This window comes from Crocodylus siamensis, chromosome 10, assembly GCF_052110815.1.
Source record: "Crocodylus siamensis isolate JL-2025a chromosome 10, ASM5211081v1, whole genome shotgun sequence".
NCBI classification, from domain to species: Eukaryota; Metazoa; Chordata; order Crocodylia; family Crocodylidae; genus Crocodylus; species Crocodylus siamensis.
Window position 1 is genome coordinate 49002756 of NC_143404.1, and position 24452 is coordinate 49027207.

The following is a 24452-nucleotide window of genomic DNA, read 5'->3' on the forward strand; positions in this document are numbered from 1 at the left end:
TTCCCAGAAACCCCTGCACCTATCACCTTGAAACTTGGCAGGCTTCATGCCCTCAGCAGCAGCTACCACCCCTGCAAGTTTCATCTGAATCAGTCTAAAAACAACAAAGTTATAGATATTTCATTGATTCCCCACTATACCCTATGGCTGAATCTCTGAAATCTTTTCCGAATTGGTTTGGAAGCTCCGACCCTATTCGGAAAGCCTAAAGCTTCTAGTAATTTGATTTGGATTCATAGATTTGGCCTTCGAATCATCCAAATCATCTCCGAATCAGAATCGCGATCTGAAGCTTTGCACAGCCCTACTCCGTATCACATGTAAGGCCTAACTGCCACTTCCCAAACACCACTCGGTAGCAAGAATGCTTCTGCCACTGGAGTGTTGCATAGTAGTTGCACTAGCTGTTAGTATGGCAGCTCCCAATCCCTCCCAAAAATGGTGTGCAGAACAGCAGCAGGAAAGGAGACTAAAGCTGAACTTCTAACCCATCCTAAACTCAAATGAGTAAATGGGTAAAAGGGGAAGCCTGACTACCCTAAAAAAGTTCACACTAAGTTTATCCCTTATCCAGGGGAATTTCACAACACGTTCGCTCTAAAGCCAACTAAGCAAAGTTCTGTGGCAACTCAGTCTAGCAGATCCTTCCAAATCCTCCTCTTACTCATTTTTCCTGCTCAATCATGAATTCCTCACGTCTGTTTATTCTGTTACACTTAAAAGTTAGAATGATTTGAGTGCACAGCAGCACCCAAGCAGGCATTCCTGGTACTCAGATTGCATAAAAACTGAACTTGCTTTGCTGTAGTCTCTATGCACACTTCTAAAGTACTTCCCTTTCAAGTCAAATCTATACATTCCTAAGGCAGAAGGAAAAATCTTTAGTGACCAAAAAGTTGAATTCAAAATGCAGTAGTGTTAAAACACTATAGAATAGGGCTGCATAGGGTTAATTTACAGCCTCCAGGGCTTCTACTGAGCTCAGCGGCTTAGAGGTTTCACAGGCCTAGGATAGAAAAATAAATTTTAAAAAAGGTTCAAATTCATAAACAAATTGAAGTTGGGGTAATTTACTTTGTAGCAAGCCCCTTTGGCTAAACTACTTTCACCTTTGTGGTCTCATTCACTTAAAAACAGTTTTTACACATCTTCTGGATTTTAGTCATGGCATCAAGCACATCCAGAGGCTGGAATGAGAGGGTGTATAAAACAAACACTAAAAAAGGTGTGTTTAAATTAAAAAAGTGACTTCAGTTTGGACTCAGTGAGATTAAACTTCAGACTCTCTGAATTTGAGGACTGTAAAAACTAATTTAAAAACACAGGGGGGACAGAAAAAGAGCAAGTCACAGCACAAGCTCCGTCATGTTTAGAAACACTGATAATTACACAAAATGCAGTATGCACCTGTTTTTTTTCTCCAGGGACTTTATTCAGCATTGAACTACACTAGAGTGCCCTTAGGTGAAATCAAACTTGCTTAACGCAATGCAATATCACCAATTTCTTATATGAAGCAGCAACAGCAGTAGCTGTTTTATTTCCAACAGTAGTCTCTAAATAGTTCCTACCTACAACAAATTTGTATTTTTGTTTGCTTTTTTAAACAGCACATAAAGCCTGATGCACTCTTACAGTTCCATGTTGTGTGGACAGCTGAGAGAAATGCCACCTGTTATAAGAGAGAGGCTGGCCAGATATATTTGTTAATAAACAAGGACAACACAATACTGATGTTACACAAGAGGCACTGATCCTGGCTTTATTCACTTAAAGATACATCCAACATTTGTTTTAGTTCATTCTTCAAATTCAAAATGCTTTTAAGAAACCAGCTATAGAACCTTGACTTTTAACCTTACTGTGTTGTCAAGTAGTTTTCAAATTGCAAATAAAAATGATTTGCCAGCAAAATTCGATTGTATATTAGTATATATACACAAATAAAAGGTTAAAACTCAGACCAGAAATCCTTCAATTTCAGACATTTGATGAATCATTAAATTTAGAATGACTGTATTTACTCAGATAAACAGATACTATGGTTACATGCAGGAAAACACCAGTAAGTCCCATCATAACTACTAACCCTCTGCCAAATTATTTCCTATACTGGCATTACACCTTGATTTTAGGGAGTCAATAAGATGGAATCCATGCTCCAATGTAGTACTAGAAAGTGTGCTCCCCTATTCCCAGCTGGTACTCAACAGTTCTGACTAAATTACAACAGAACAGCAACAGAAGAATCAAAAAGGTGACAGCATTATTACATGTCCCAGATATTAAAATGTAAATATGCAGATTGGCGTGAAGGACTCATACGGATGCAACTCTTCTTGCTGGAACTCGCTCCTCTGAAGGAGGTCTGTTAGTAGTGGAAAGTAGTGCATCTTTTACAGTGTGCAGCTTCAGTACATCAACCAAAACTGCCTGCAACTATCTTCCTTTAACTTGACACTAATTTTGCACTTCCATGTACAAAGGATCCAGTATGCAATAAATTTACCTGTAAAGAGCATTACCTGTAGCCCTTCTCATTTTTTTTACTGCATCAAATTCAACTTCTTTTTGAAGTGGTACAAAGCACAAGAATAAATAAGATGCATGTATTTCTCCAAGTGTCAGTAATTTAGTGCAATGATAGCGTGCAAAGTTAACAATACAATGTAGCTCCATCTACTTACAATGTTGAGATATAGTACATACAAAGCACCCAGGACTCATCTTTTGAACTACCTCAAAAGCATGCCCTCCCTTAATAAACTGCACCAAAGTGTCCGGATGCATTTAGCCCACTCCCATTTCTCATAGCAGTCAAGCAGGTTAGGAATTCTTATATTCATTAAAGAACAGATTATCTTGACACTACATGATACTAACCAGCATTCTTCCTTTTGTAAAAGTGGCTCTTCTGTTCAAGCTATAAGCTCCCTAAAAATAGGTCTGCTACAGAAAAAGAAAACATACTTCAAAAGTGTACCTTAGGTCTTATTCTGCTCTCGCAGAAATAATTCAGTTTTAGAGTCTGCATGTAATCATAGTGAAACTGTTTGCAGCAATTATCAGATACAATTTATGGAGAAAAAAGGAAAAATACAAATGAAAGACTCTCTCTGTTATAATATCTTTAATTTATCTTGCACTTTTACAGAACTTTGAATAGATTAAAAAGCACCTCCTTTCCATCACGCTTCTCTGACAGTTGGTAAAATATATTCAATGAGCAAATGTGAACAGCTTGAGGATCTGCATCTTGCAAGGATTTCATAGACCAACCAATCAAAAGCCAAATTTCTTGGTAGCTTTTACAATCTTTTTTTTAATAAAAGGTAAATCCACTCCGATTGCAAACCTGTCCAGTCATCTCTCCCCAGAACACTTTGCAAAATCCAGTGTAGATTAGCAAACTAGTTAGCTTTGGCACGGAGCTGTGCTCTCTTGCCTGTGACAGCCTGGAAACCAGTTTTGATGCTGGCGACAGAGCAGCGAGAGTGGCAGGTCTCACACTGCAAGAAATATAATCTGGTGTCCTTCTGTAGGATTGTGTCTGGTGACCGGCACGTATGACATGTGACATACTCCTCTGCAAAAAAGGAATTAAAAAGGGTCTGCGTTACCACCATTGGAAGGGTTATTGTAACTTAATCTCTTTCAAAAAAAAAAAAAAAAAAAAAAGATGAGGACTCTGAACTATTTCACTTCAAAAGACAAGACAAAGCTAATTACTGTTATAAATCCCTGGGTTAACAAGGAGTAGCTTTCCCCTGTCTTGAGCACTGATACCAATGCTAAAGAGAATTCTAACTAATTCCTTTACTGACTGCAGATGTCTTCCCCTGATGAGGCAGCAATTCCAGATGTCAACATCACTCAGAGTACCAACATGGCTTTTCTAAACACCAGAGCTGCACTGCACAGAATGACAACTAGAGAGCTGCAGCAGAAGACCTCAAAGTTTCGTTTTTGACACATACTGGTATTACTACATAGATTACCATGTAACATGTGTTAGTCAGAGCTCACTGTTACAGTGTCCTCCATATGCCCTTTGCCAAGACAGAAGAATGAGCCTGTCAAAGACTGGCAGAAATCAACGGCAGAGTTTTTCCACCAGTTTTACCAACACGTGCTCTGTGCCAGGACAGCAGGACAGAAGAAGCCAATGACCCCCTCCTCTCAGTTTGACCATTTCTATCAGAATCAAGGAAACGAATTACTCCATTACAAAGCTGAGTATGAGCCAACAAATGTGTTTGTTACAACAAAAGCCAATAGCATAATGGGCTGTATTAACAGGAGTGAATTCCTTCAATTGCAAATCAAGGGAAGAAATTCTTCTGCTCTGTTCAGCACTGAGGCTTCACCTGCAATGCCATGTCCACATTTGGGCTCCACACTAAGAAGGGTTTGGACAGTTTAGAAAAGGTCCAGAACAGCACAACAAAAATTATTAGGAACCTGGGAAGCAAGATCATAGAAAATGAGGGTTGGAAGGGATCTCAGGTGGTCACCTAGTCCAAATCCCTGCTCAAAGCAGGACCATCCCCAACTAGATCATCCCAGCCAAAGCTTTGTCTAGCTGGGTCTTAAAAATCTCCAAGGATTGAGAGCCCACAACCACTCTGGTAACCTGTTCCAGCATTTTACTACCCTCCTACTAAGACAGCTCTTCCTAATAGCTAACCTAAACTTCCCTCGCTGCAACTTCAGACCCTTTGTCCTTGTTCTGTCATCTGGCACTACTGAAAACAGTCTAGCTCCATCCTCTTTAAAACCCCACTTCAGATAATTAAAGGTTGCTATTAAATCCGCTCCGTCTCCTCTTCTCTAGACTAAATAAGCCCAGTTCCCTCATCCACTCCTCAGAAGTCATGTGTCCCAACCCCCTCACCATTTCTGCTGCCCTCCACTGGACTCTTTAATTTGACCACACCCTTTCTGTAGTTGGGGACCCAAAACTAAACACAGTAGTCTAGATGTGGCCTCACCAGTGCTGAATAGAGGGGAATAATCACTTCCCTTGATCTGCTGGCAACATTCTTACAATGAGCCCAGTATGCTGTTAGCTATGGCTGCACGAAGCTTCAGTCCCCAGCTCAATTCAGCGGAGACTTGGCCCAATTCGGTGACCAAATCTCTGAATCCAAATGAATCAGGGGACACTTGCATCTCTCCAAATCACGGTAGCAGGCAACTTATGAACGCTGAAATGCTGGGGCACATGGAGTGTCTCTCAAAAGCATGGGGGGCTCCCCAGCACACTCAGCAGCAGACCCTGAAGTGGACCAGAAGCACTTCTGATCCACTGGGGAGCATGCTGGGGGCCCCTCCCTGCAGCCCCTGGCTCAGCAACTGGTGCTTCCTGGGCCTGGGGGAGTACCTGGGGTCCTCCTGCGGCCTATCGCTGAGCCAGCAGGGTGCGGGGGGGGGGTGTACAACCCCAAGGGACCTGGAATTGCTTCCAGTCCACTGTGAGGTTTGCTGCTAAGCACATGGGGGGCCCCCAGTGCACTCCTGTGGGATGCTCCATCCTCCCCAACATCACAGCATTCATGCACCTGGTACCTTGAGGTATATAGAAAAAAAGCATTTAAAGCTGTGTGTCTGGCCAAATTGCTGAGTCTCCAAATCAGCATCAAATCTTCAGATTTGGTCGAACTGAATCACGGACAGTGATACGAAGCAACAAGTTGAATCACTGTCCCTGATTCAGGCCAAATCCGAATCGAATAGGGCCCATTTCGCACACCCCTACTGTTAGCCTTCTTTGCAATAAAGGCAGAGTTGGCTCATATTTAGCTTATTGTCCACTGTAACCCCTAGGTCCTTTTCTGCACAGCTGCAGCCCAGCCAGTCAGCCCACAGCCTGTACTGGTCCACAGGATTGTTCCATCCTAAGTGCAGGACTTTGCACTTGTTGAATGTCGTGAGATTTTTTGGGGGCCAGTCCTTCAAATTTGTCCACTCTAGGTCATTCCAAATCCTAGCCCTACCCTCTAGAATATCTATTACTCCCCCCCAGCTTGGTGTCATCTGCAAGCTTGCTAAGGGTGCACTCTATGCCACCTTCCAGTTTGCTGATGAAGGCACTGAACAAAACCAGCCCCAGGACCAATTACTGAGGCACTCCACCTGATACTAGCTGCCAACTAGACATTGAGCCATTGATTACTACTCTCTTCTCCTGATGATCCAGTCAGTTTTCTATCTACCTTACAGTGCAAGATCTATGAGGAAAGGCTAAAATAACTAGAATTATTTAGCCTGGAGAAGAGAGGATGGAGGGAGGACCGGATAACAGTCTTCGAAAACCCTTACAAGCAATTAGAGAAGATGGAGATGGATGGGCTTTTCTCTGTGGCCACAGGGGACAAGACTAGGAGCAATGGCCTCAAAACTGCAACAGAGGAAATTTAGACTGAAGATTAGCTGGAACTTTCTGACCATAAGGGTGATCAAGCATTGAACCAGGCCACACAGAGAAGTTGTAGAATCCCCATCTATGGAAATCTTCAAGATCGAATTGGACAGACACTGGGCTGGGATGGTTTAATCAAGGATGATCCAGTCTTGAGCAGGTGGCTATACTAGATGACCTTGCAAGGTCCCTTCCAGCCTTACTTCCCTATGATCCAGATACTAAAACTGTATAGTTTGGCTTTCTTAGCATAGTATCTATGGCAGATAAAATACATTAGCAAAATGGGATTGGTAAACATCTGCAGAATAGTGCACTATACTTACTGATATATCTTCTCAAGACATTTTCTATCTGTTTCTGTTGGAATCTTCCTTTGATTACAAGTTGGTTGTTACCATCTATTGAGCCACTAATTTAAAAGAAAAATTAATTCAGCACTGTGCAAATCAGAAAGACAAAGCAAGCTAGAGAGCGCAAAATTAGGGACATGCAATAAGTCAACTGATGAAGATCTGTCCTCAAGAGTGCTTAACAGCAGCTGATTTTATTAATTTAACCTGGGTAAATGAAACTACTGAATCCTTGGACACATCACAGGCATTTGTCAAAGTGCAACGTCATCCAAACATAAATCCTCTGTGTGAGACTTGAAATACTGCTACAATATCCATGTACTCTGCTCATTAAGCTACTCAACCAAAGGATTTCTCCAACAGCACAGAGAATGCTGTAGTAGCAATACTAGGTAACTAGTTTTTTCAAACATTGCTAGCTGAAGAACTCTGGTGACTTTTCAAACAAAGTTTTAAAAGCTTTTCTATTGAATTATTTTGAGGTGAAGGAGCTTGAACCCTGAGCAAGCACGCCTTAAGAACAGCAGTCACTGTGTAACTAGGTTAATGGGGCTTCTGTCTGCATATCAGCACTTTATTTACCTCTTGAAGACAGCTAGCAACTACTGTGCAGTCTGAAACATAACAAATTTCAAAAGTCACATAACGTGAATCACTGTGCAATTCTTTTATGCTGTAACATATGGCTTAAACCAGGGCGCTCTGATTTTTAAGCTGCTATACCACAGAAGCCAGAGTCTCCTCCCCACCCCCAGTGCATGGATGCTTACCATGGCACTGCACTGCACATACAGGAACCCCAGCCCCTACCCACAGGTTCCTTTGCTGCACCATAGCACATAAACACCCCAGGCTGCAGGTTCCACCAGCTCTGATGCACCTGCCCTCTGGCATGGAAACAGGAAGAAGCAGCTGGAGGAGGAAGAGAGAACCTGGAGAGGAGCAGTTGGAGTTACTAAGGAGGTGGGGGGAATGCTGGGTGGGATGATAAGGGCTTCAAATTATCCCCTTGCTGGCTGTATCCAACCTCTGAGCTGCCAGTTCAACAGCATTAGGTTAAAGCCATTAACAACAGTATAACTTCTTCCCTGATCTACTGCCCCTCAACCACCTAGAATCAAAAGCTGTGGACAGTTTCAGAAACAAGATTAAAATGTGCACCCTGGAATCTTTGAACCAAGTAATATATATTTGATCAAAATAATACAAGAAACTCAAATGTAATAAGTCCCTTACCTTGTACCCAATTCTGCCAACAAAAATGCCAGGAGATGTTTTGGCTGACGATGTAATCTGAAATAAAAGGTTACATTAATTTTAACCACTACCTTCCACAAAAACATGACACTTAAGCAAGACTGACAATGTAAGGCCTTCTCAGCCTGCCAAACCTATCTGCAAAGTGCCAACACACAGAAAACTGACTTTTCTTTAGAGAAACAAAGAGGAGACAATCACATACTACCATGGGCACAGAAAGGCCCAGCCACCCAGAGCAGTGGTTTTCAACCTGGGATCCACAAACTCGTGGGGGTCTGCAGACTATGCCTAAGGGGTCGACAAAAAGTGATTATGATCAAAAGTACACTTACAATTCAAAAGGGGTCTGGTACCTCCATTTGAATATATATATATTTTTTTAGGGGCCCACAAATGAAAATAAGTTTGAAAACTACTGACCTGGAAAGTTACAATCCACAGTTCCAGTCCTACTTTTGAATGAACTGTCCTATGAACAGTTTTCCTTGTGTTGCATACTTTTACAAAATGCAACATCTGACTGTTACATAAGCCTCCCAGAACTACATTTTATTTTTTTGTCACAACAAGGGTTCTAAGTAGTACAGGAAAACCACACTACTGTCTACCCATTACCCAGACAGATCTTTAAAGCAGCCAAACTTACAGTTTACAGATATCTGTAAAGTTGACAAATGATGTTTTCTTGGTTCCTACTCTTACAACCTGTGGAGGTTTCATGACGAATTTTCTTTTTTCCCCAGCTACCATATCTGGATTTTTTTCCCTCATGATGTTAAATACTCGATTCAGCAACTGGAAGAAACATACATTCACACCACTCATAGCCTTTGTCACTGCACTCCATCTGAGATACACATCATTCTCCCCACTACCCAAAAAAAAATGGGATTAATTTTCTCAGACAGTGGAAAGGGTCATTACACTTCCAACTCAGGTTCCCCTCAAAAACATTTAAATCTTGTTTAAAAGAGTATCAGTGTTAATTTTTGCACTTGTTTTTCTCAAGACAATTTATACCTTACATTTTCTCAATCTATACTTACAGATTTTTTATTTTTTTTTGCTTGTTACTGCTAAGTTCTATCTTGAAAGATTATGCGTCAATTAACTAGCTGTGGGAGGGATTTTTTAAATTCTATTTTTATTTAAGTACACACATTGCAGACTGGATCCTGCAATTTGACCCACATGAACAAACCAGTGTCCCTGTAAGTCAGTAAACAGAAAGTTCTTCTTCACCACTGGATAGAACTGCAGGACTAAGGTCTTTTATAAAAGGTGTGATTTGGTTTTTTTATTAAAAAAATTATGTTTGTAGTTATTTTTGTTAGTACTTTTAAAAGCATTTAAATCACAAATATCTAAGAATTAAGACAAAACTAGAATGCACAGACAGAATACACTGGTATTGGTAAACGTCTAGAAAGAATTTTAGACTTTACCTCATCATAAGTGTAGTCCCTTTCTGATCCTGCCCATGCAGGTCCAGTCTGAAAGCTAAAAGAAATTCCATCATCTTTTTTGCTGTCTTCATCCTCCAAAGCTGTAGAAGATGACAAGTATTTGAGATGCAAAAAGCTGTTAGAACAGCAGAATACCTTGAACACCACTAATATTGCTTCTAACAGTCTATACAGAAGTCTCAACAATGCGGTTGGAGTGAAGATTTTCTTGTATTTGTTAACTGACATGAACACCAATATTTAAACTAAGTCTAGACTGCTCCATCACAGTCTTATTAGCCGGGATCTGAGTTATCCATTTGCTGTGGGAAAGTTCAGATTTCCTCCTTTAAAAGAGAAAACTGGATTTTCCTTTTTAAAAGAGAAAATACTTCAGGAAACAGCAGGTGCCCCTTGCTGGCTGATGGCGTTCCAGCCTACAAGAAGCTGCCTGAGGCTGAGGAAAGTAGGGGAAGGGCGATTGAAGGCAAGGGTGTTACATGTCTATGTGTATGCACATGCATGTGGCCAGCATACAGCCAAGCAGGGTAGTGGGAGCAGCCCCAGCAGCTGGATGCAGGTAAGTCTACAAGGGGCAGGAGCTGGAAGGCTAGGGCTTGGGGATGTTGGGAGGGGAGTGGGGAGGCATGGCAGGAGTGCCACAAGCCTCCCCTCCTCTTTCCTTCAGCCCACACCAGGGCCACATTCGCTCTGTTACCACCTGTACAAGTCAGAGACGCTGCAGCCACCATACTCTAGCCTGGATGGGACAGGGGCAGTGGGTCGAGAATGGGACTACAAGTTGGGAGTAAGAGGCAATGGCATGGACAACAGCATGGCATATGAGGGTTGCTCAGTGACACAAACTAATAGAGGAGGGAGCCACAGCTGGACCCACATCCTGGTGAGCACAGGAGGCAGGGGGAGGCCTGATTTTCTATGATAAGAAAAACCAAAATCAAATGCCAAAGAGTACAAGTACTTAGGACATACTTTATAATGGATTGAGGCATCGGTAGACTTCCAAGTTGATTGAGAATGGTAAATATACCAATAAAGCATTGTGTTCAACCAATACACACACACACACACACACACACACACACACTTTTCATTTTAATGGTGGAAAAGCACAGATTTTGGTTTTAATCAGAGAATTTCCCACTTTTAAACAGAAAACCAGAATCCCTGCTTATTAGTTTGTTATTAAAAAATGAACAGAAAATTGGCACGTGAACTGCAGAACTCTTAAAGAGGGAGAATAGGTACATTTCACATTTTCAACTATAGCACCAACCAGGAATTAAACTCTCAGGTAAGGCAACTGTACTATTACCTTCATCCTTCTCCAATATTTCATCTTCATCTGGAAATTTCACATTCTTCTTCTTTTTCTTTTTATTACCAAGCATAATACCAAAGTCATCTTCAGGTTCTACTGACTCTGGCACATCTCCCTCAATCTTTAAATCCTGCAATAAGAAAAAAAATAAAATGCAATCTATACGTATGCATTAAGTGAAACTACTCCCCAACACTGCAAACTGGAAACAAGATAGAATATATTTAGCACAGTTCTCAAATCTGATAGACTTAAGTTTGAAGGAATATGCTAAGCTACACCAAAGATGAATAATATTGTCTCACACTCGGATTTGGTTCCAGCCCGAATCGGGGACAGCGATTCGATTCATTGATTCGGATCACTGTCTGCGATTCAGATTTGGATTCAGCCAAATTGAAGACTCAATGCTGATTTGGAGAATCTGCAATTGAGACAGACACAGCTTTAAATGTTTTTTTTCTACATACCGTGAGGTACGAGGCGCAGCTCATGAATGCTGGGGCAGATGGAGCGTCCCACAGGAGTGTTGGGGGGCTCCCTGTGTGCTTGGCAGCGAACCCGGAAGGGGACTGGAAGTAGTTCCGGTCCACTTCTGGGTCTGCCAAGGAGCAGGCAGGAGGCTGGCTCCAACAGACCCAGGAGGCACCAGCTGCCAAACTGAGGGGCGGGGGCGGGGGGGGGGAGGGGGCGGGAAGGGTTGGCCTAGGGCGCCCCCCAGCATGCTCTCCAGTGGACCGGAAGTGCTTCTGGTCCACTTCCAACTCTGCTGCCAAGTGCACAGGGGAGCCCCCAGCACTCCTGTGGGATACTCCATGCACCCCAGCATTCATGAGCCACCTGCTACCTAGAGATATGTAGACATTTAAAGCTGTGTCTATGTCCAAATCTTTCCAAATTGATACGGAGGGTTCCAATTTGATTTGGAGAGATGAAAGGGTCCTCCGATTTGATTTGGAAATTTGGCCACCAAACTGGACTGAATCAAATCGGGGACCAAAGCTTAGCACAGCCCTCCAAGGGAATACCATCATTTTTAAATCACATTATTCAGCAAATGTGGGACAACGCAATCTACTTTAGCTTTTCCCTTACTAGACCCAAATATAGTTGGTTAATAGTTCCAGGAAACAAAACAAAACAAAAACAAAACACTTACAGCTGCCTAGGACATGGCTATATAACCTTTTGATTTAGAGCCTTCAGTTGCACCAAAGCACAAGAACTGGAACAAGAGATGCCATGTGCCAGAGAGAAACTAAAATTACTGACTTGCAAGCAGGAGGGTAAATTACAATATCCTGTTCTTCCTACATGCAAGTCTGTTTGCATACACAGGGAACTTAAATTCAATCGGAGCTTGTATCAGCTCTGCAGATAACAGGGGATTTTTTTCCTCTTAGGGCAAGGAGAAGATTTTCACATATACTTTTATAGCATTACCCCAATTCTGCTGCTCTTTAAGTTGGCCAGTCAGAATAAAACATAACATAAATGTTGGGGTAATCATAAATATAGCATGGGTTATTGACAGACCCCCACCTACACTGTCAGTCTTAAAAGGATGGGTAGGTGAGTTGGGACACCCACAAAGAAGCATTTAGATAAAGAAAAGAGAAATTTTCAGGAAGATAAATTGAATTTAAATGATACAACTAGGTCACCAGCATCTCTAAGCTGACCTTTATACCCTCTTCTGCTTCATCTATATCAAACATCTTTTTGGTTTTTTTCTTCTTCTTCTTTTGATTGAAGAAATTTAAGTCATCCAGGTCATCTGATGCATCTAAAAAAACCAAAATGTTGGAAAAAGCCTGGTTATTAGCAATTGTATATCCAAGGTATCTGGGTCAAATGTGAATTCTCCTAAACATTCCTGAAAAAGGGACAAGTAGTATCTAGGAAAATTTTGTCATGTTAAAGTGTTCAGTTATTTTCACATATTACAGCCACAATGTAACCTGGCTGGCAGTTTGTGTACCTTATACATATTTTCCTTTTTTATTATTATTATTTTTGAAGGTTTTCATCTTTCTTGTTGCTATATTAGAGACGCATACAAGGGGAAACAGAAACAAAAAGAAAAGACAAGGCAGGCTGTATAAGCAGTAAAGAAACGTGCCTATTAAAACAATCAAACCACCACTTTAACTGGAAGTGATTTCTTGCAAAATGTTGCATAGTACCACAAATTGATGGGAGACACAGGAGAACAAGAAAAATTGGCTTGCATTACTTTGGGGGTGTTATTCATGCTATATTTATCTCTAAATCTAATATTTTAATCTCTCTTCAACTGTTCAGTGACTGGACTAAGAAGGCAAAAAAACTAAAAAAAAAAAAAGCATTTATCATCACAGTTTGCTAACAATTTTAACTTATTTTTTAGTTCACCTCATCTCGTTCATGCAAAGGGTTTCAGTTTTGATTTGAAATTGACATCTTAATTTAAGATACTGCTCTGTTTTCAGCAGACAAGCTCAAGAGAAAGAAATGGTACCAAAAATATAATTTTGTTGCATTAGTACCTAGAAGCTCCAGTCAAAATAAAGATCCCACTCTGGTATGTTGTATTTTCACGCACAAATATCATCCTTGCCCTGAAAACATACAGCTGACAGGGATGCTATAAAAGTATTATCTGAAGGACTTTACTTCACCTTTCTTCCTGCTGTCTTCTTCATCTGCTTCTACATCTTTGTCCTCTGCTGGCTCTGGTTCCACTTCTTTTGTTTCAGACAACTGGGTCTCTTCTGCTTGAGTGTCTCCTCCTTCTTCATCCAGCATAAAGGGCTTCTTCTTTTTCTTCTTCTTCTTGCTCATAGTGGGATCGAAAATCATCTGTAAACAGTCATATGTTCATCAATTATGTTATTTTTTATCTGTCATTTAATATCCAACTATTTGAACACTAGAAGGTTTCAACTTCAGTCCTATTTTTTCCAAGACTATAATGTACAATCCTGTTTTAAACTAGGTATGTTACTTGACAATGTGCTTTCAGGTGCTTGTCTAGAAACACCACAAACCTTTGTCCAACAACACATCTCTAAAGTCACTATAAACTCTAACATACAAGGCTTTTGGGCTTTGTCTCTCTTAGTGAAAGTTTTCCCAAGTTTCCTGACATCATACTATCTGTTCAGCTAACAGGTGGTAGAACTGCAAGCCTTAGTACACACTTTCTGTCAGTTACCTGAACATTTTCAGTAGACCTGTAAGCAGGGATCCTGTTTTTTTGTTGTTGTTTTGTGTTTTGTTTTTTTTAAATCACAGAAAAACCATAAATTCTTTGATAAAAACCCCAAAATCCATGGTTAAAATTAAATGCCCCCTGCAGCCCTACTGGTGTCCCTCGCTCCCCACCCCCAGCCCTGCTGGTGCTCCTTGTCCCCCACCCACAGCCCCCCCTATACCCCAGCCCTGTCAAAGGGGACCCCAGCTACCAGGGCCATGGGACCAGGGACCCAGGTCCACAGCCTCCTGCTCCCAACAGAAGGCACCAGCTGCTGCAGCAGGAGCACAAGCCAGTCCCCCCACACTGCTGCTGCCTACTGCAGGCTTGGGCGGGGCCAGCTCCCAGCAGCAGCATGCACTCCCGGGGAGCAGGGGGGACCCATGCCCGTCCCCCAGATCTGCAGGGGCAGGGTGGGTGGACGCTGCGGGCTCATGCTCCCCACCCTGCCGCCCTCCCTCAGGCCCTCTGGAGAGCAGTGTGCACAACCCGGTACAGCAGCACACGGGGGGGAAAAGGAAGAAGGACATGCACGAAAGCTGGCTGTTGCTGCAAGCTCCGCACTGCCCTGGCCAGGATTCCCCTGCAGGCAGGGGCAGCAGCGAGGGACGCAACCCTGCACTGCCACTGCGCATACACAGGAAGCATGGCCGGGGCAGTGTGCAGCTTGCAGCAGCAGGCAGCTTTCTTGTGCAGCCCTGCCATGCCAGTCACACACACCGCACTCTGGAGGGCCAAGGGAGGGTTGATTTGTAGGCTCCCTACTCCCAGCCAAAGTACCCAGCCAGCTACACCCCACCCCCAAGCCACAGAAGTGTCCAAGCTGGCTGGGAGCTGAGGGAGTAGGGGAGGGAGGTTCCAAGCTCACCACTCCTGGCCAGCAGCAAACCTCCCCACCCCTCTCAGCCTCCAGCCATCTTCTCCCCACCCAACCCTGCCCCACAACCCCTAATGCCCATTTATCTCCAGCAAGAAGAATGAGCCTGAAGCAGCCTTTGGCAAGTGCAAGGGTGGGCCCTCCCCTCCCCTCCCCCTTCCTGCAGGGCTGGGGATTTCCCACCCCTGCTGCCATTTTGAAATGCTGGGATGATTAATACACGAAACACTGCAGCAGCTCGATTAGAGTCTGCTCTAAGCATGCATAAACATACCCACAGTTCCTAACCTAATTCACATTGCCATTCTGATATGCTAGTGGGTCTTTTTTGGATCATTTCAGATATAAGGTATAGAAATGAGTTTGGGTTCATATAATAACTCTCTGCTACTTGGTGACAACCATTCTCAACCTCCATTGTATGGTTCTAAAACAAGTTCTGATGTTTAACTACATAGGCACATTGCAAAGCCACTGAAGTGAGAGACTTTTTATGGTTGTTACTTGGCGCATAAGCAACACAGAAATGCAAGCACACACACTTCCAGCACATAAACATTTAAACTGAGAACTTCCATTTTCTGTGCTAAGTGACTAACGAATCCTACGCTTCAATGGCTTTGACAAGAAGCTTGCAGAGTCCAAATTTTTGTCAGCTGGAGGTCTATAATATCATGCTAGTTAACAGATACTTGTATAAAACATGCTCTCTCAAGGTAGACAGTAATACAAGTAGAACTTTGAAAGTTACATCACTTTACTTCTGACTATACTTGCCAAGAGAAGACCACAATATGTTACCCATACAAACTTAGTTCTAGATTTGCCTGCAAATGAATGTGATGCTAGTTTCAGGATTACCAATTACAACTAGATTCACTGAAGAAGTGTAAGAACCCAGAGGAGTTGAGCTTAGTTTCTTCTCATGTATTTAAAACAACAAATATAAAAGATAAGATTTAGGACAGGCTGTAATTAATGATTTAAAAAAAAAAGTCACAGCAAAAAAAATACTACCATTCATTTCGAGGAAAAACACACATTACATCTTAACAAAACGATCAGCAAAGTTTCAAAAAAAGTAACAGTAGATTTAGATGAAGATACAAAGAGACACTTTGGCCCTTGGAGACAATATTAATACTTAACACTATCAAGTCTGCACACTGAAACAAAGTGTTAAACAAATTGGCCTTGTACTCTGCACGCCCCTGAAAGCCGCAACCTCTAACACTTTGTGTGATGCCATTAGATCAGGATATCCTCTAGTCCACAGGCCAGAACCAGCATATGGGGCATGGCATCCGACTCACGAGGCTCCCCACAGGTCCAAAAATTTGCAGCTGAGGAGCAGCATTTAGCAGTAATTGCCACACTGCTGCTGCCAAATTTCCAGACACACAAGAACCCGTGGGCTGGATATCATGGCCCTACCCTACCCTGATGCACACGGTTACTCCACTGATGAATGTAGGTCAGGGGTGGGCAAGATGCAGCCCACCAGGCCATTCTATCTGGCCTGCACGACCCCTAAAAAGCTTAGAAAAGTAACAGCTATCTGTCTCTGGCTGCCTGTCATGAGGCCCTTCCTTGATGGCTTGCCAAAACTCAGTAAGCAGCCCCCCACCTGAAATAATTGCCTTTCCCTGATGTAGGTACACAGAATTGGGCCAGAGTGCAGAACAACCCCATGCGCCAACTGCGTGCAGGATCCAGCCTGTGGACTAACCCCAGGCCACTCATGTAACCTGTGTGGTCATAAGTTTGAGCACCAGTGCACTAGATGGTTGTGCCCTACTTAGGATGCAAGCTATGAACAGTGTGTTTAGGATGTGCTAAGAACACTTACAAAGCTGAATATGAAGCTCTACAAACAATCCAGGTGCAAATTATTTGTTCCGTGAGAATTCCAGCATGTCATTTGAAAGAACTTGGGGTTTTTTCCCCACTTCCTTCCATTATGTGCTGTTGTTGAAACCTGACTTTACCCAAACTAATTAGCTGGTTACATACCAATAAAAAATAGACAGCTGTTCATGTTCTGCAACAAATTTCAAAACTGATCTCGTCACCAGATGGTACTGGCCAGTATAGACAGGATATAAAAAAAATATTAAGTGGCTATTAAAAACAGCTTAATAGTTGCCTGTATATGTGTTAGCTAAACACATTTAAAAGTGAATGTTTAAGCAGCATCAGAACAGATTATAACCCTTTGTAAATGGAACCTTCAGAGAACCAGCCACATCCCTACAAAAAGACTACATAGAGCATGGCACTTCAGTATTTTTAAAAATAATTTTCTTTTTTCATGCACTTTGTATGCAAGTTCAGCTCTTTGTATGTACTATTCTTCGCCCTGGCTGTCAGCATTATACAGAATATGTACAAATCAACTTCCCAGCAAAGTAAAGCACTCACCATTCTACTGAAAGTTTTACAGTAACTCAGTAAAAATAACTCCAACTCAGGTTTTCATCAAGACAGCGCCAAGAAAACTTGCCATTCAAACAAATTTTTCTCAATGACATATCCCATGAATTCCTCAAATAGCACCAATTGGAATTTTGGCAAAAGTTTGTCATTGGAACTGCCAAATCATTCAAAATAAAGTTCCCTGGAAATTTTCCAGTTTCACTGGGAGAGGTTTCCCAGATCTAAAGAGAATTTCTGGCTTAAAAAAAAGAGAGTGAGATGTACAATACCCCCCCACCACTGTTTGCCCAAATATAGCCTCATGGTTATGGCACTGGGAAAACCCTTGTCTGAAATCAGCAGAACAGAAACTCAGTAACCAGCATCTCCCACATCTCCAGTGCATGTCCCAAAAAGCAGGCTCTAGCTATTCTACCACATGCCTTAATCAAGAAAGAACTCTAAAAGGACAGTTTTATACTAATAAAAAAAAAAAAAGCAGTTTAAGTATCAAACCTTCTGAGGACAGAAGGGGCAAAAAACCCACATTTCCCACCTAGCTCTCCATTTGCCAACCTCAAATTGCAGCATGAAAACCAGCTCAATTTATCCTGTTCCCATTTTGCTACACAGGCAGCAAAAAGGGTGTAGAAACTGTTTGCGTTTGCTAAACTGGAGATTGCTCCAGTGCAGGAGCACTCAAGCTGGTACATAGATTCATAGATGCTAGGGTCGGAAGGGACCTCAATAGATCATCGAGTCCGACCCCCTGCATAAGCAGGAAAGAGTGCCGGGCCTACATTACCCCAGCTAGATACACATCCAACCTTCTCTTGAATACCCCCAGGGTAGGGGAGAGCACCACCTCCCTTGGGAGCCCGTTCCAAACCTTGGCCACTCGAACTGTAAAGAAGTTCCTCCTAATATCTAATCTAAATCTGCTCTCCTCCAGCTTGTGGCCATTATTTCTTGTAACCCCCAGGGGCGCCTTGGTGAATAAATACTCACCAATTCCCTTCTGTGCCCCCCTGACGAACTTATAGGCAGCCACCAGGTCGCCTCTCAACCTTCTCTTGCGGAGGCTGAAAAGGTCCAGTTCCTCTAATCTCTCCTCATAGGGCTTGGCCTGCAGGCCCTTAACCATACGAGTGGCCCTTCTCTGGACTCTCTCCAGGTTATCCGCATCTTTCTTGAAGTGCGGCGCCCAGAACTGCACGCAGTACTCCAGCTGCGGTCTGACCAGCGCCCGATAGAGGGGAAGCATCACCTCCTTGGACCTATTTGTCATGCATCTGCTGATGCACGATAAAGTGCCATTGGCTTTTCTGATGGTTTCGTCACACTGCCGACTCATGTTCATCTTGGAGTCTACTAGGACTCCAAGATCCCTTTCCACTTCCGTGCCACCCAGCAGGTCATTTCCTAGGCTGTAGGTGTGCTGGACATTTTTCCTCCCTAGATGCAGCACTTTGCATTTCTCCTTGTTGAACTGCATTCTGTTGTTTTCTGCCCACTTGTCTAACCTGTCCAGGTCTGCTTGCAGCTGTTCCCTGCCCTCCGGCGTGTCCACTTCGCCCCATAGCTTAGTGTCATCTGCAAACTTGGACAGAGTACATTTCACCCCCTCGTCCAAGTTGCTGATGAAGACATTAAAGAGTATCGGTCCAAGCACCGAGCCCTGCGGGACCCCACTGCCCACACTCTTCCAGGTCGAAACCGACCCATCCACCACAACTCTCTGGGTGCGACCCTCCAGCCAATTCTCCACCCACCGGACTGTGCAGTCATCCAAGTCACAGCCCCTTAACTTGTTCACCAGTATGGGGTGGGATACCGTGTCAAAGGCCTTCCTGAAGTCCAAGTATACGACATCCACCCCTCCTCCTGCGTCGAGGCGTTTTGTGACCTGGTCATAAAAAGAGACTAGATTGGTCAGGCACGATCTACCTGCCACGAACCCGTGCTGGTTTCCCCTCAGCATAATTTGTCCTGCCGGGCTCTCACAAATGTGAGCCTTGATAATTTTCTCAAAGATTTTGCCAAGGATGGAGGTGAGACTGACTGGCCTATAGTTACCCGGTTGGTTCCTACATCACCTCTTCGACTCCTTGTGTAGGTGGAAAGACAAATTGAAGGCAAGTGTGCAACAAATGAACCATTCCTCGATGTCACCAACAGGGAACTAGTTCACAACTGTTATGCATCAGAAATGCCCCCCAAAATAGTGCCATAGAGTTCCAGGTATTGAAGTGCCATGGCTCTGAGACTAGAGGGTAGGAGTGACCACCCAGTCCAGCATGTCTTGCAGTGGGCAAAAAGGTATGTGTGTGGGGGGGAGGGGGGCAGGCCTGTGAGGTTCCTTGCAACCATGCATTGGCAGTCTAAGGGCAAGTGCCCTATGGCTGGGGGCATCTTCACTTTTTTTCTCTCTCCTCTCCTAAACATGAATTCAATAAACTCAGTCTGCCACTGGCCAAAGTCTCAGTGCATCTGCCTGACTTGGAGTGGCCTGGAGAGAAGGGAATATTTGGCTCCCAAGCAAACTGGAAGGTGGGGGGGTGATGAGGGGCTGTGGTTAAGTAGGGAGGGAGGACAACGAGTTGGTAGAAAGGCAGCTTTATTGAACGGTGTATGGGAGGTCACTGGTAAAAACTGCCAAAGCAGTTAGTTGTAGAAGCATACGCACATGTGTTGCTCAGAGTGGGGAGGGGGATGCTGGGAAACAGTGCAGTACAGAATACCTGAAGGACCTACCAGATCAGCATCACAGCTGGCATCCACACATAAAAATAAACCAGCACACTGTGAACTGGTTTAAAAGCATACTCCCATTTTCCAGGTACACCTCTGAACCATTCCAGGCATCTTTAAACAGGTTTAATGGTCTTGCATGTCTGTCTGTGTTTCAGGTTTAAACTGGGTCAAGCGTTATGCGCATCCACACCCTTATACGCAGGGATCCAGGTTTTCCGTTTCCCACTGAAAACCAGAGTAAACCACAGATATTTTTTTTTTTTACACCAGAGGCAAATGAGGACTTCTCATTTTACCAGAGGAACCCGTGGATTTTGCCATTTTGCAATAAACTCCTTGCAGGCTGGCAGAGTTCCAGCCTGCAGGGAAGCTGGGAGGGAACAGGAAGAAGGCAGAAAGACAGGGTGCCATGTGCAGAGACATGCATGTTGCCCCATGCAGCCTCCAGAGTAGCTCCAGCATGTAAATGTAGGGGCAGCGAGGGACTGAGGACTCTGTAGGAAGGGAGCTGGGCAGGGCAGGGGCTGCTGCCCAGCCAGGTGGGGCTTGGAGCCCAGGGCCACAAGTGGCTCATCCAGGGGAGGGGGAGGCCCAGCTCCCCTCTGCCACATGCACACCCAGAAGGGACCCCCCCCCAGATTTGTACCTGGGCAGGTGCAAGCTGTGGGCTCAAACTTCTGCCCTGCTTCCCTCTCCTGGGGCCTCCCCAGCCCAGCCACACAGGGATTCCTCACTGCTGTGAGCTGCCCTGATGACATGCCTCCAGCACCTGCCGCTGCTTTGAAGAGTGCAGTCCTGTGCTGCTGCCCTCACTGCACCACCACGCACAGGAGGCATATCACCAGGGCAGCAGGGGAGGGCAACCAGCAGCATCGAGGTTTTGTGTGTGGCTCCTCCATTCCCTGCCGCACTGGGTCACAGGGAGGAAGGATAGAGCAGCAGCCATCCTGCTCCCCTCCCCTGCAGCCTGGTATGGCGGGGAGCAGAGGAGTTGCACAGAAAGCCTCCTTGCCACTGCTCACCCCCCTGCTGCCCCAGCAATGCACCTCCTGCACACAGGGCTGCAGTGAGGGCAGCAACAGGCACTGGAAGCACATCACTACGGCGGGGGGGTGCAGCCTGCAGCAGCAAGGAATCCCCAGTGTCCCCAGCCATGCCAGGTTGTGCCCACTGGGCTGAGGTGGCCTCCGGTAAGGGAAGCACAGTGGGAGCTCAAGTAAGCAACCCGCACCTGTCCTGGCACAAATCTGTGGGGCACAGGTCCGCCCCCACCTCCCAGGAGTATGCAAGGCAGCGGGGAACTGGCCCTCCTCCTCCCCCAGATGAGCCACCCAGAGCCTGCTTCCCACTGGGGCCCTGCAGCAGCACACTGTGGCACCAAGTCCCACCCAGCTGGGCAGCAACCTCAACCTACATCTGTCCTGGGTACAGATCTGAGGGAGCGCAGGTCCACCCTGTCCTCTGAGATTACACCCAGCAGTGGGGAGCCACCCCACCTGAGTCCGCAGCAGGGGCAGGGGGAAGGAGAGCAGAAGCAAGGGCCTGCAGACCTGGGTCCATAGCCCTGGCAACTGGTGGCCCCATCCAGCAGGGCTGAGAGACTAGGGGTAGGGGGGAATAAAGGGTACCAGCAAGGCTGTGGGTGGGGAGCGAGAGGCATCAGCAGGGCTGGGAGGGCCGTGGGTGCCTTTAATTATAATCATGTATTAGGGTTTGGGGTTTTTTTTGTTTTTTTTTAGGAGAGAATGTGATTTTTTTTTAAATCAGGGAAAACCAGGATCCCAACTTATACTCCAACCTCCCCAGCTGAAGTACAGTTGATGTAATGTTTGTTCAGGAGATATGTAATGTTCTGACACCCTTCAGAAATACCTTTAAGAGACACAGGCTTGTTAACACAATTAAGGAAAAACATTATTGAGCACAACAGTTTATGGAATCCTCCACACCTCTATGAAGTGTTAGTACAGCTGGACTGGCATTTTAGCCACAACAGTCCAAGAGATGTAGGAGGCAGAAGGGTTCTCTCAGCAAGTTCTTTTATAGAACCAACGGTATAGTCAAGAGAGATGTTGGACAAGCTTTTGGATACAAGGCATCTTTCTTCACTTTGACCTGCAGAAGAGCACTTTGCGATTCAAAGCTTGTCTGACATTTCTCCCAGCTAGACAGTTGGTCCAATAAGAGAGCTCACCAAAAAAAATCCTTACTTCTTAAGCAGTGCTACTCTGACAGTGTCTTTCAAAGTCAGGTGCTCAATCTTAATAGTATCTTGTTACAGTAGCAAACTTTATACACTGGTGATGAATTACAGCTATATCTACCAGTGGTACTATGGTGGAAGATGCAGGATACACGTGACATTTTTAATCAGTGCAGCATCTAATATTATTTTAACTACATGGAGACTAAGATATTTAAACAGTGATAGAAAAAAAAAAAGGAGTCGATTTTTTTTTTTTTAAGAAGAAGAGTTCTCAGTTGTTTTCTGTGTAGACAAGACCTGAGCTTGTTTTCCTGTATTGTTTTCAGTGTTCTGTTTATACCATGGTGCAAAGAGAAACATTTATAGAAAAGGGACCAATTGTTCCAAAAAGCTTCCATTTCCTCCCTCCTCCCCTCAAGTGTTTTGCTTTTTTTTTTTTTAAATACATTCAAATGGTGGTAGTGCCCAGGATGATAAGTCTGAGGGGTGGGGGGTCACAGGCAGTATCTCAGAGATTACAGACTAAAACCATATACATTATTTGTTCATTATGCTGTATGCACTACTTTCTCTTATTTTCTACCCCATTTCTTCTCCCCCAAATCCCATTACTATACTAATCTATCTGCCTCATCCCACATACACACTCCCCATTTCACACATACAAGGGAAATGAAATCACGTTATCAAAAGTAACACCCCATGTCTGAAAATAAGGCTGCTGCCAAACAGCTTTAAAAGCAGCAAAGGCTGTGACTTCTAATAAATAAGACTACAAAGACCCTACCTACACCCAACCCTCAGAGAGCTCTTTTGAGCAGGCAACCACCCCTTCTGCAGCTCCTTATTCCCGAAAAAGTGGAGTAAGGCTTCTCTGGTACCCCATTTCCACCAATATAGTGGTAATTTTACTGAAAAAAGTGCCTGCTACCCAGCTTCTACCTTAGGCTTTATTCTGAGTTCCCCTCCCCTGAGCACGGCTCCAGCAGTGGCCTCCTCCAGGCTTGTGAATTTCCCTGCTCTATGCAGCATTAGCAGTAGCAGCCATGTTTCCAGTTGGGAGTTTTGACTTTGCTGCCTAAGTCGGGTGGTACAGGAGAGGTACAAGGCCACCCAGCGGCAGACTAGGACCAACTGCACAGCTGCCAAGGCTCTTGTGGCAACCAGTGACCATCCCAAGCAGCTCGTCCCGTCACAATCTGACACAGACCGCAGCTCTATGCGCTCGGTGTGGATGAACACAGCGGGAGGCCGAGCAGGCCGGCAGGTCTCACGCTGCTGCGCCGAGCTGATCCGCGACCCGGGCTCCCGCGCCCAGGCAGGCGCGCGCGCGTCCCCGCACGAGGTCCCTTCCCCTCCCCATAGGCCGGCGGGGCCGAGCCGGCAGCAGTGGGTCGCCCCACGCGGAGGCGAGGCGCCGCGGACCCTCTCGAGGCAGACGAGGAAGCGGCGGCCGAGGCACAGCCCGACGCATCGGCGGGGCCAGCGCCCACCCAAAGGCCCCGCGCCCAGCCCCGGGGCCTCCCGGTGGCGGCCGCGCCCCGCCCCGCTGCTGCAGTGGCAAAGGCCGCGGGGCTCCACTCCGGCCTGTGGAGGGCCCGGGCAGCCCCACCGTGCCGCGGCAGCACCCAGCCTCCCCAGTTCGAGGCGGCCCCACGGCGAGTCCGGCTGCAGGCCTCGGCCGCGCCTCCCCACATGGCGGCGGCGGCCCCGGCCCCGCTCCTGCCTCGCCACAGGCCTCAGGCCCGGCGCGGACCCCACCCTCACCTCGTCTCCCGACATGGCCGCGGCCCCGGGCTCGGGATGGAGGGCGACTCGGGTCAGGCTGCGCCGGTCACCGCTCTGCCGCCCGCGAACCGGCACTAGTCTCCCGCGAAGCCGCCGCGTTCGGCTCTTGCATCAGCGCCGAACGCCCCGCCCAGCTGTGCGCAGCCGCGGCTTGTGCCCAGCTTTCCCCGCGAGGGCTCTCGGGAGTTGTAGTTCGTTGGGACTGCGCACGCGCCCCGAGGGGGAGGAGGAGGAGCTTGGTGCTGGGGGCGGTGCTGGAGGTTCGTCATAGCGCTTGGCCCGCGGGCGGGGTCTGGGGAAGCAGCGTACCTTGATGCTGCGGGTCGGCCGTGCTTGCGCCTCGCCCCTGCGGT

The 24452-nt window shown here is 45.5% G+C and overlaps 1 protein-coding gene across 1 annotated transcript; it reads right to left on the minus strand.

Moving 5' to 3' along the window:
- Nucleotides 1-3115: 3115 nt before the first annotated feature.
- Nucleotides 3116-24243, minus strand: EIF2S2 (eukaryotic translation initiation factor 2 subunit beta). Its single transcript, XM_090064888.1, has 9 exons — nucleotides 24079-24243; nucleotides 13485-13665; nucleotides 12507-12610; nucleotides 10819-10954; nucleotides 9483-9583; nucleotides 8684-8832; nucleotides 8014-8070; nucleotides 6748-6833; nucleotides 3116-3586 (listed from the first exon to the last, which is right to left on the minus strand). The coding sequence occupies exons 1-9, from the start codon at nucleotides 24091-24093 to the stop codon at nucleotides 3411-3413; spliced, it is 1005 nt and encodes a 334-aa protein (XP_089921014.1). The 5' UTR covers nucleotides 24094-24243; the 3' UTR covers nucleotides 3116-3410.
- Nucleotides 24244-24452: the final 209 nt, after the last annotated feature.

What these genes read in the sequence shown, in the direction of transcription:
- EIF2S2 (XM_090064888.1), bottom strand. An exon ending in GGGACTACACTTATGATGAG is followed by an intron (nt 8,833 to 9,482) that starts GTAAAGTCTAAA and finishes TGTTTCTTCCAG; the next exon opens with TTGCTGAATCGAGTATTTAA. An exon ending in TTGGCAGAATTGGGTACAAG is followed by an intron (nt 6,834 to 8,013) that starts GTAAGGGACTTA and finishes CTTTTAAATTAG; the next exon opens with TGGCTCAATAGATGGTAACA.